The sequence below is a fragment of the Ipomoea triloba genome, chromosome 1 (genome assembly GCF_003576645.1).
Source record: "Ipomoea triloba cultivar NCNSP0323 chromosome 1, ASM357664v1".
Taxonomy (NCBI): Eukaryota; Viridiplantae; Streptophyta; class Magnoliopsida; order Solanales; family Convolvulaceae; genus Ipomoea; species Ipomoea triloba.
In genome coordinates this window covers 3858142-3869940 of record NC_044916.1, presented here as the reverse complement: position 1 = coordinate 3869940, position 11799 = coordinate 3858142, and the positions used below count along the sequence as shown (strand labels likewise).

Sequence of the window (11799 nt, the reverse complement as noted above, 5' to 3'; positions counted from 1 at the left end):
GAGTATATAACCCTCGGATATGTTCATGGCAAAATACATCGACTTATAACTTTATATAGTAAAAAATACAAATAAATTCCCGTTTTAATTTATTGATTATTGTATTTTTTTGTTGTAAGTAAAAAATTAACTATTTGATCGTCAAATATTAAAAATAGTTCATTTTAGTTTTGTATTAGATCAGAAGTATTACAAAATAATTCTAAACAAATTTAAATTCAAATAAAGATGGCAACACACGCGAATGATGAGAATTATAGCCGTCCGATCATCCAAGATCCCAAGACGACACATAAACAATATTAACTTAACAGTTAACACGACTATATTTTGTATAGTCTATTTTTTATTATTATTTTTCCTTATATATTTATATTTATAAAAATATATAAGTGTTATAGCTGAGGAACTCAACTCAGAATCAATCCATACAAGAATGAAGAAATTGTGATCCCCAAATCAGAATCCAGAGGGGGATTATAGTTCTGTAATCTGTAGCGTTTCAGCCATTGTTGTCGGCGGTTTACTGGTTTTTCGTCGCCGTTAAATGCGCGTCACTTTTCAGGCGGTGAGGTCTGTGTAACGGTATACGGAACCCTAACCCCAATCAACTCCACCTTCACTTCTTCATCGGAGCTCCGCCACCGCTGCATGCGATGTCCTCCGCCGCTGCGGCGGTTGATCCACCACACAACACCGTGGACCCTGCCTCCGAGTCCGAACAGGAGATGGAGGAGGAGGAGGAGGAGTACGAGGAGATAGAGGAAGAGATAGAAGAAGAAATAGAGGAAGAAATAGAGGTTGAAGAGGAAGAAGAAGTGGAAGAAGTAGAAGAAGAGGAGGAGGAGGAGGAGGAGGAGGAGGAAGATGTAGAAGAAGCGGGAGCTGATAGTGATCAAGAATTAGCTCCATCCAATGGAGAAGATAGCGGAAAGGGTTTGTTTTCTTTATAAATAAATATTGATCCTTTTAGTATTGATTTACTGAGAATGTGTATCTCCCCAGTATTTGTTTCTATGTTCTGATTATATCATTGTTTTGAATGTGGAGGTTTTATTTACTCTCTTATTTGAGTGCATAAATTGGTGTTTCAAGTGTAGTTGAAATAGGCCTAATTTGCCCATTTATGTGAAGGCACTGCCGAAGCAGGAATTGCAGAAGCAGCAGCCAAATTGTTCAATGAACATGATCATAAAAAACAAGACATGGAGGAAGAAGACGCTGGAAAAGAGGGAGCTGATAATGCTGAGGAATTAACTAAACTCAATGAAGAAGATCATGCAGAAGGTTTGTTTTTTTCACGAGTAAATTTTATTTCTCTAGCTGGTTTATTAATAACCTATTATATTTCTCTGGCCGAAGTTATGACTGTTTTCGCTGTTTTGAAATGCGAGATTTTCAAAATGTCTTATTTGAGTGTATACTTATTATTGAAAATGTAGTTGAAGTAATATCATATTTGTCCATTTACATAATGCAACATAGAAGTGGAAGAAACAGCAGCTGCTGAAATTGCTGAAGGATTAAGTCAATGCAACAAAGAAGTTCACGAAAAAGGTGTGTCTGTTTATTAATAGCCTTAAATGCTTTAATTCCTGTTTTTATTGATAACATGATATATTTCCTCAGCATTTTTGTGTTAAGTTTTGATAATTTCATTGTTTTCGCTTTGCCGAAAAAGGGAAAATTTTCTGGTAATCTCATTGGTACCCATTTCAATGTGATATTTTATTAAAATACCCTGTTAGAGTGCATACAAAGGGAAAATGACACTTGAAGAACTAAAGATTGAAAAGAGAGTAGCGTGTGACTGTTTGAAGAGTTAGAACTTGCTCCAAAAAATGTAGTGTTAGATAACCACCAGGTTTCTAGATTTTTATTTGATTAGTTCTTTTACCAATATTATGTTATATAATATACTAATTGATTCAAATATCTAATACTCCGTATCTAATATTTTTTATAGGAATATTTTTTTAATAATACTCCATAATATTTATGTAGGGATAGAGATATGCTTCTTGCACCCATCCTTATTTGAGGAAAAATACTTCAAAAATTCCCCAATCATCCTTGTTGGTGTAAATTAACTTTGGCCAACTTATATAGAAGATAAAATATAGGAAAATAAAGTAGCTTGGACACAATATTTAACATGGAAACTTGAAAGGGAAAAATCATTTGCTCTTTTGGGCTAAGTCAAACCAGAATTCCACTATTATTTATGTAGTTTTATGTTATGATCACGAATATAGGGCTGTTAACGAATTGAACATAAACAAACAGAGCCTGTTCATGTTCGTTTGTTAAGGATTTTGGAGTGTCCGTGTTCATGTTCGTTTGTTAAGATTTTTGGAAATCCTGTTCGTGTTCGTTTGTTAAGCGTTCATCAGTGTTTGTTAACGTTCGCGAACACGTTCACAAACGTGTTTGTTAACGTTAACGAACAGTCGAACACGTTCACAAACATGTTCGTTAATCACGTTCATGAACACTGAATAACCAAACACTTACATATGTTCATGATCACAATTCGTTCGTGAGCAAGACATAATCTACGTTCACGAATAATAGCCAAACAAACAACACAAGCTTATGAACATGTTTGCGAACATTAGTAAACGAACACTAACCAAGCTTGTTTGCGAACATTATAAAACGAACACAAACGAGCTTGTTCATGATCTCTTAGTAAACGAGCTTACCACTGTTTAGACTTTGTTTGTTTATTGATCGAGTTCTAAATTTTGTTTGTTAATGTTTATTTACCTTAATAAATGAACATAAACGAACGCTTACCGAACACGATTAGTTTGTCGAAAACTTTTTTCGCTAACACCCCTACACGAATATACACGTGTCACCTACGATTAACACTACTAGAGGACATTAGCGGGTTGGCTATGTTGACAAGTGAATTGAGTGAACAAGGAAAGGAAGACAAATAGTTGAATGTAAGACTGTAAGAGCAACCCCAATAGTCATATTTGTTGGGTTTTTGGCAGCTTTTTTTTTGCTTAGTGACAAAGAGAGAAGGTAGGAGGGAGAGGGAGAGGATGCATGCAGAAGATGGGGTTTTTTGTGGGGCCCACGCAATATTTAAAAAAAAGAAAGACCTAGCTGGCGCACACCAGTAACGCCAAGCGGGTGCATCAGGGTGGCCCTCGGCTGGCAACCACCTTGACTACTCTTTTTTATTATTCTTTTCTTCTTCCTTTTTTCCCCTTCTCTCTCCTTCCTCTCTTTCTCCTTGTTGGATATGAAAAAACCTAAGCAAAATCCCACATTGTTGGGCTTGCTCTAATGGATAACAAAATATTCGGAAATGTTTAGAGAGTTTTCCATCTCTTTGTTTGACTTAACTTTTTATTTGTTTTTATTAACTTTCAAAATTCCCTTTATAGACCCAAGGTTACAAGCATTCAACTTTCATAAAAGGAAACAAATAGAAATTGCCACAACTCCAAGAAAATAAAATAAACAACTAAAAGGAAATAAAATCTTCAATCAAGGATGCTTGGAACAAATCCTTCTCATTTGTGATCAATCCTCTTGATTTGTTCTGATTTGTTTCCTTGCGATGGTAATACTTTCTTACGAATGCATCATTGTACATGTACAAAAGATGCGAGATTTGAGATACAATTGGAAAGAGCATGTAACGGAGGTTGATCTTTTTCCGATCTACCATGTGGAGGCCAAAGTCCCTTTTGAAGGCCTGAGACCCTTTATTTATGTTTGAAGCGAGGTGTCCGACTCCTTTCTCTGACATGTTGACATGGTGGGAGATTATTGGTTGGATTGGCCGACTAATTAGACAGGCTCAACTGCCACTCAGCTAGCTTCGGAGCTCTAGATGATACGCCTCTTCTGATAGTGCTAGCTTATTACCGACTAAGCTGCTGAGACCAATCTCCTTAACTAGCTAAGTTCCTTGGGTGGTACACCTCGGTGGTTTCAACTCCTTGAATTAGATCTCTTCGGCAGAAGACCTCATGGGTGGTAGACCTCCTGGTTGGTAGAAGCTGACCTCGATGGTGGTACACCTCGGTGGTTTCAATTCCTTAAATTAGATCTCTTCGGCAGAAGACCTTATGGGTGGTAGACCTCCTAGTTGGTAGAAGTTGACCTCGATGGTAAACTTCACAAGGCTAACCCTCAAGGTCTAAGCTTTGATTCACTAAGCTAGTCCTTTGATGAATTGATGTTTGGTTTGTTGGCTTGTTGAGTTCCATGTTTCGATGACTCGACCTATGGACCTCTGGGGTGTGACCTGGGCCATCTTGGGCTAGTCATGTTAAGGTGTCCCTAATGACCTAAGTCCAATGGATTGGGCTATTTTCCCATCATCTATCTTCATTTTTCTTTATGCAAATACCTATACCCATATGGTTAAAAATAGGTGCTATCCATAGGGCATGGGCATAATTGTCATCCTTGTTTAGTGGTATGAATGTTATACATTCAGTAACTATGAGTTTAAATAATTTTGATTGGCAACTATGGTAGGCAAGTCTTGTGACGGTGACCATGGGCTAGACAAATTCTTTTGTTGCTCCATTCTTCATCTCTTTTGCTCTTGATGGAGAAAAAACTCCTTTTTATTTTATATTATATTTAATTTTTAATTTGGTTTTGCCATGCTCTATTGAGGCTATTCATATTCAACCCCATCCCTAGGAACTTTTATCTTAGTCTCGAAGGTCGTATATTGCTTTGTGTTACGGAACTATTAATATCCGGTATGGTTATCCTTTAATTGCGTCTAATAGGCCTATCTTCCTAATTGTTACGAGCAAGGTGTGGAGTGTTTGTCTTAATTGAAGTTTGGAGCTTTTAGATGTTCCAACTTGAAGGGAAGGGTTGAAATATAGAAACCCTAGCATAGCTCTAGGTGTAATCTTGGGGTTAGCCCATAATATTTCTGTATAAGCATTTGTATCTCTTTTAGAATATATGCAATATATTATATTATTAATACAATCAATATATTATTTCTATAGTTTCCTGTATTAGGTTTTGCCAAGCCTTCAATCCCTCAATTTCAACATATACTTATTCAAGAAATGATTATTATTAATTTTAATTCTAAATTATTTTATTGGTAAAGAATCTAAATTATCTAAATGTTAATATGAACTACCATGCAGATTAAACCTTTCACTTAAAAGAATTATTGTTTCTCAATGGGTAAAATAAATACTTAATAGTGTATGAAGTTATATGTGAATAAAATTTTACATAAACAACAATATGAAATATATGTTTAGTGCATTTTTCTATTTCATTTTTCCACATTTCTCTCATTTTTCTTTTTTTCTATTAGAAAAATAGAAAACATGTTTATTAGCATCTATTTTCCATATTATTTTTCAAATGAGAAAATATGAAGTTATTCGAAATTCAATTGTTTTTCTTCATTTTAACCTACAAATAATGCTAGTGATAGGTGACAATAATATGAAGTAGTGCGATCATGTGTGCATGTTGGATTGGGTCGGTTATATCTAATTGTATTTTGAATATTAAAAAAATTGAGTGCTACTTTTTGATTTTTAATTCGGATTATAGGAATAATACCCATAAATGACAATAGGTAAAATAACACCGGGTACTTGACCTCCCAAACCCTATTAGGACGGGTTTGAATAGTTGATAGTTGGATTGGAAATGGGTTTGAGTAGTAGTGAAATCATTGTACCCAATAGCCGATTGTGTGTGTGTGTATTCATTTGGATTTCAGAATAATTTTGATTACTATATCGATAGTGTCAAACAGTTTTGAAATCGGTACAGGGTTTCATTCATGTCCGGGTAGTTCTAAATGTATTTTTCTTCAAATTTGAATAGATGAGTACCTACTATTTTCATCCTAATAACATAGGTAGAGTAAAAAAAGAATATTATATGTAGATGTTTGAATAATGGTGGTGATAGGAAGATAAGTGGATACGAGTGGTGATAGGGTATGTAGATGGTTGTAGAGGTATATGGATAGGTGGTTGGGTAGATGATATGAGTAGATAGATAAGTGAAGTGAAAGTTTGTAGGTAATACTAATAGGAATTATAGATAAAGTTGTGTGTTTTTGAATTTGGAAATATCTGGAAAACAAGAAAAAACTGTTTTCCAAATCCTTTGTTGAACTGGAAAGATGAAAAATGGAAAACAGTACTAAAAAACACTTTCTGTTTTCATTTTTTTTTTTCAGAAAAATAGAAATTTTTTCCAGAAACTAAACGCGCCCTAAATCTTTTCAAAATCTATACATTTATGATAGATTTTCTAGTGATGTTTCATTTTGTTCATTTTACTTAGAATGACCTTTTTGGTTGTATGTTCAGTCTCTCATATATCTCTTAATAGTTCTTTGTTTAGGAAGATGTTTTTCATAGTTGGGGAGCTCTAGATCTAGACAAATTATCTCAAGGGATCCAACCACCTTTTGCTACCAATATTGTCTGGAGAATGCATTAGCTCGTGTCTCATTTCTTCTCTAATTTGTCCTTTGTAGAAAATAGACAAGTTCTGGAGCCTGCAAGGCTTGAAAAGCTTTTGGGGTCAGATTCTGCTACTCCCCAAGAATCGGTAGCACATCCACCATTGGATGCCTCTGTAGTAAGGGACAGTGATGACAATAACGAAACTGCTAGCCCAAATGATACAAATGAAGGGAAGAAGTCAATGGTTGATGGTGAGAACTGTTATTATCCCATATGGATTACATTTGGACATTTGGTTGCTTTTGGAGAACAGTATTCAATCCTCTGCTTTTTTGCTTCAGGCTTAGTGTATGCTTAGTTCCATTTATAGCGCGATAAGAAACGAAGATATGTGTCGATAATTTTGGGCGCCTTGCAGGAAATAAAACCCACAGAGGTGATGCCAATATTTCTCTGCATGGGGGTGGAGTTATGCCTGAAAAGGCTTTTGGTTGTGAAATCAATGCTGCAATGTTGGATGTTGATCCTTCCAGCAATGGGATTATTGGTGTCCAATATTCCAAAGATATGGCAGATCAGGAAGCAGCACAAGCTGTAGAAGATATGGAGATATCACCAAGGTTTTTCAATTTCTTTTATCCCCACTGGTTCAAAGAGTTATGGAATTTTGTTTTTGTATTATTTCTAGAAAAAATATTTATGGATCTAGGTGTTGTTTAGGTCGGATGTTCCTCAATTAAGGCCAAGAAGTTTGTCACCCGGTGCTGAATTCAATGATAAAAATAAACGACCCGCAATTATATGTGATTTTTTTGCTAAAGGCTGGTGCATCAAAGGAAGTTCCTGTAGGTTCCTTCATGTAAGGGATAATGCTGCTAACAGTTCCAAGGAGGGCAGTGTAGATGCTTCTAAGGGAAAGGGCATACTTGCTGGGGAAGGTAATTCGTATTCATAATACTTGAGGTTGAGTCTTCAAGGGGCAGTTCTAACTAGTACTTTGTACTTTGTAGGTTTGAAATATACAACTGAAATATCAGCAAAGAACATGCATTCAGACCTGGGTCTTTCTAGGATTGAACATGAAGCAACACTAAGGTTGAAGAGTGGGATTGAGGAAGTGCCTCTAGACAAAAACCTTTCTGTGTCTGATACCTCTTTCAAGGATAATGACATTGGGAGGGAATATCTTGAACATAAACCATACTTGGCCAACTACAACCACTCCTCATCAATGTTCAAAGACTATTCTCAAACTTTTGGGAACAGCTCTTTTGGTAGAGGTTTGCCATCTGAAAATTGTAGAAATGTTGGATATTCCTCTTATTTCTCACATTTAGAAGGAATAGGAAGTAAAGGAAGCCAGTTTCTTCATGATGACCATCCTTCAAATTGCCCTGCAGAGAGGGTACCTTTATATCCAAGTGCTTCTTGGAATGCAAGTCCCCTTGGCTTGCAGAAGCCTATAGAAGGTGGTAAAGAACTTTCTGCTTCTGGATCTGTTTCATTCAAACACAAGTCTCCGCTGTTCACTGGTTCTGAATCAACACTAATTTCTCACCCTGATTTATCTGCACCTACACATCATTCGTCTCTGTATAGGCCCAAGCTATCCTTTGACAATTGGGAGCCTTCTGTTCCATTTCAACCATCATTCTTGATTACTCAGCGTATGCTGTCTGAGGCAAGTCAATATGATCCTATTCGAGACAGTATTGAGCAGACAGTTGCTCAAGACAAGCCCTCACAGTTCCCTTTCTCTGGTCAAGGTGCATCTGTCTCTGGCACACATGTGTGTGAAAATGCTGATCCAGTAGTAACAGGAAACCTTGGCCCTGAACAGAGCTCTAATAAACATTCAGTTTCTAGTCACAGCTCTCACAAGGATGCTGTTCCCAGAAACCTGTCAGAGAAAGAAAAAGAACTGATGGATACTGCAGGGGTTCATCAGGAGAACATTTATTATACTTCCTTGAAAGAAAAGCAGCTTCTGGAATCTGCTGATTTCGGAGATACTACTGAAGCTGATAAAACACACTTTAGTAATGATACTTTGCAGAAGAATGGGGCACAGTGTAAGATGGAACTGAAAGTAGAGAGAGTGGAAAGTGGAAATGATGTTGATGGATTAGTTCACCAGGACTCTAGAGCTTTAAAACAGTTTCGTTCTGCTCTTGTGGAATTTATCAAGGAACTATTAAAACCAACTTGGCAGGAGGGTCTTTTGAGTCGTGATGCTTACAAGGTGATAGTTAAAAAAACAGCACATAAGTTTATTAGCACAATGCAGCCTGAACAAATTCCTGATAATTCTGATTCATCCAAAGAATACCTCTCATTTGTTCAGCCGAAACTTGAGAAGCTTGTTCTGGTGAGTTTTATGGATTTGAAAGATTTATGTTGTTAGAAAGATGACTATAGACACTAAGTGCACTATTTTGACCAGGATTTGGTTTTACTACAATTGCAGGGTAATGTAGATAAGTATGGCAGGTCATGATATGCATTGCAAGTGTGCAACCTAGATACTAGGTAGTTTGGAGCTATCCCAATGGGATACTAGGAGTTCTGCCAACTGGTATTGGTGTTCTTCCTTTCAAGAGCATTTTGTTATTTCTAGAGCCTAAGTGTAAACATATAAAGACTAAAGTGCTGTTAGTGAATTTAATTGTTTTTAGACATTAATTAGCTATATATTTTCTGGATAATATAGTTTTGTATTTTTGCAATATACTTCCGTGAGTACCTTCAGTTACTTTTGTTATGGGGATACAATGTTATTAATGGCGGATGGCGGTTTATGATGAATAGCCAAAATCCGCCATAGAAATACGGTCGATGGTGTTGCGGCCTAGGGCAGAAGCATGGCAGTAACACAGAATCGGCAAATGTCAACCATAGGCACCAATTGCTTCAAGCCTTCAACCATATTTTCTTTTCAACTTAACCAAGTTGAATGATAGGCCAGCTTGGTACAAAAAAAGAAAGCAATAAATTGATGGACCTTGATTGCAACTTCTTTGTTAACTGATTCTCTAATGTTAGTTTGCCTCAATTTCTCATCTTTCTTTTCTTAATTGCAGTTTTAGGCTTTCTGCAAAATAAATCCATTAACCCTTTTTTAGTGGCATTCCTTTCTCCATAGTACTTGCACTATTACAAGTTATGGATTCAAGTTCATCATCACTTTCATTAAATCCTAGACCCCAAGACAAACATTTCTCACATTTGGAATATCCACTATGTCTTTGTGTTGTTTTCCTCTAAAACATGTCCAAAGTTCTTCTCTAACTAACATTGCCTTTCTTCCCAGTTCCCTATTAAGTGTTCTTCGGCTCTAGTTATTCCTCCCATCATGATTTTTTGACAAAAATTACACCTAATGGTGTTTGTATCTCCTACCAATGGACGGCAATACTTCCATCAAGGATTAGCTTTGTTGGTGGCCCTTGAAGTAATTTCTTCTTCAACAAACATGATTGTAATTTGTAAAGGAGTAAATGCTAAAAAATAGAAAAAGAGTTAGAGATAAAAGTTTATCTTAACTCTTATTAACAATTTTTTGAGTTTAATTATAATAAACTAATAAAGTTATAAACTAGTAAGTTGTAACAAATACTTAGTTTTTTCACTAATGGTCCATTTTCCAAACTTGGAAAATGTTTTTCGGAAAATGATTTTCAGAAAATGACTTATTTTTCGGAAATTTTTTAAATTTTCTAGTGTTTGGTTGAGATTGGGCCAAGTCACTCAACTGGGCTATAATGTACATGGGTCAAGCCACACTAAAAGACTGAGTCCAATTCATTAGCTAGTCTAACCTATGACCTTATAAACCCATAGGTTCTTTCTTATATTTTCAATGTAGGACTCTTAACACTCCCCTCAAGTGGAAAACTGGGTCATTTTGAATTTAACCGGTTGACCACTTGAAATTGCGTTGGACCCTCCCCGAAAACGAAAGCTTTTGGACGCCACCAATACCATGGATAGACAACCTGGTGAATACAAAGTGGACTAAACTGAGCCAAGGTCACTCAACTGAGCTATAGTCTAAGATTGGGCCATGGTCACTCAACTGAGCTATAATGCATATGGATCAAACTACACTAAAAGACTGGATCCAATCATTTAGCTAGTCTAAACTGTGGTCTTATAAACCCATATGTTCACTCTTATATTTTCAACGTGGGACTCTTAATAGTTCATTTTCCTAAAAGTGAACATAAATATATGATAAAGTTATTTGTTATAAAATAATAATAATAATGGTGGTAATAATCAAAGCTAGCACGAGGAGAGATGAGAGAGACGAGAAAATAAAAAAATTCGGAAAATGTCTTCTGACTAAAAATCTAAGTAGATATTTTTCCGCCAAATTGGGTATTTTTTTCGTTGGCCAGAATGAATATAGGAAAATCCAGAAAATGACTTCCGGATGTCATTTTCTGGGCTTCCAAACGGACCCTAAATTAAATTGTCCTTATTATATTTTATGCCTTACTAGTTACTACCTTAGATATTGTAGTATTTTCATAACAATCTAATATGGTAAACTAATAACCATTAAAGAAACTGTTAAAGTAAACTAATAATTGTTATAAAAATAATAATACCATTATAGTAAATTAATAAATATTAAAGAAACTATTAAAGTAAACTAATAAACGTTAAAGCAAATAAATAAACGGTAAAGGAACTTAAAAGAATGAAAAAGGAGTAGAAAAAAATAGAAGGTACAATTATACAGTCTTGTCTAGCCAATAGAAAACTGAAAAAAATATATCAGGAAAAAAATTAACAAATAGAAAAACTGAAAAAGTAGTAGAAAAGAAGAGAGAGAAAAAAAAAACTTACAGAGTGGTGGCTGGATGCTTGGAACTAGAGGTTGTTGTTTTGAGGTTAGGGTTAAGACTTAAGAGGTTTTTTTAAAAAACCCAAATTTGGGTTGGGTGATCGGGTCCAAACCCTTCTTTTAAAGATTTTGCCATGTTTGTCATGGCCTACCACAGCTCAAACACATTGCAACCGCCATTAGACGGAGGAATCAGATTCTGCCATGGTGGCAATTTGCCAATTTGACAACATTGCAAGGATAGAATATGCTAACTAGTGCCTTTTGGTAGAACATGATACAACACAAAGCTCTGGTTTTGTTGATTGTCAGCTATCCAAGATGGTAGATGTATAATAGTATTGCCATAAGATTCAGGCTCGGGTTATTAACAAACCAATTAGTATACAAATCAATTTTACATAAGTTGGAGAAACTCATAATAGGTCTCGTTTGTCAGACTTTGTAGGACATACATAGGTTGAGCTCAAGGTCCCCCCCCCCCCCCCCCCCCCCCCCCCCCCC

The 11799-nt window shown here is 35.9% G+C and overlaps 1 protein-coding gene across 2 annotated transcripts in view; it reads left to right on the top strand.

Annotated features, from left to right (window-relative positions):
* The first annotated feature begins 413 nt into the window (after positions 1-413).
* Positions 414-11799, top strand: part of LOC116016409 (protein FRIGIDA-ESSENTIAL 1) — an 18064-nt gene continuing 6678 nt past the window's right edge. The window contains exons 1-8 of one of the 2 annotated variants that reach the window (XR_004097777.1): positions 414-936; positions 1135-1287; positions 1486-1557; positions 6515-6694; positions 6862-7063; positions 7164-7381; positions 7454-8811; positions 8911-9018. Coding sequence is in view for 1 of the 2 variants with exons in the window: in XM_031257442.1 (XP_031113302.1) it covers positions 657-936; positions 1135-1287; positions 1486-1557; positions 6515-6694; positions 6862-7063; positions 7164-7381; positions 7454-8811; positions 8911-8940 (2493 nt within the window). In the remaining variant the exon portion in view is untranslated. Of the gene's footprint in view, positions 937-1134; positions 1288-1485; positions 1558-6514; positions 6695-6861; positions 7064-7163; positions 7382-7453; positions 8812-8910; positions 9172-11799 lie in introns of those variants that run through there. The other variant, XM_031257442.1, reaches the window with a different exon arrangement.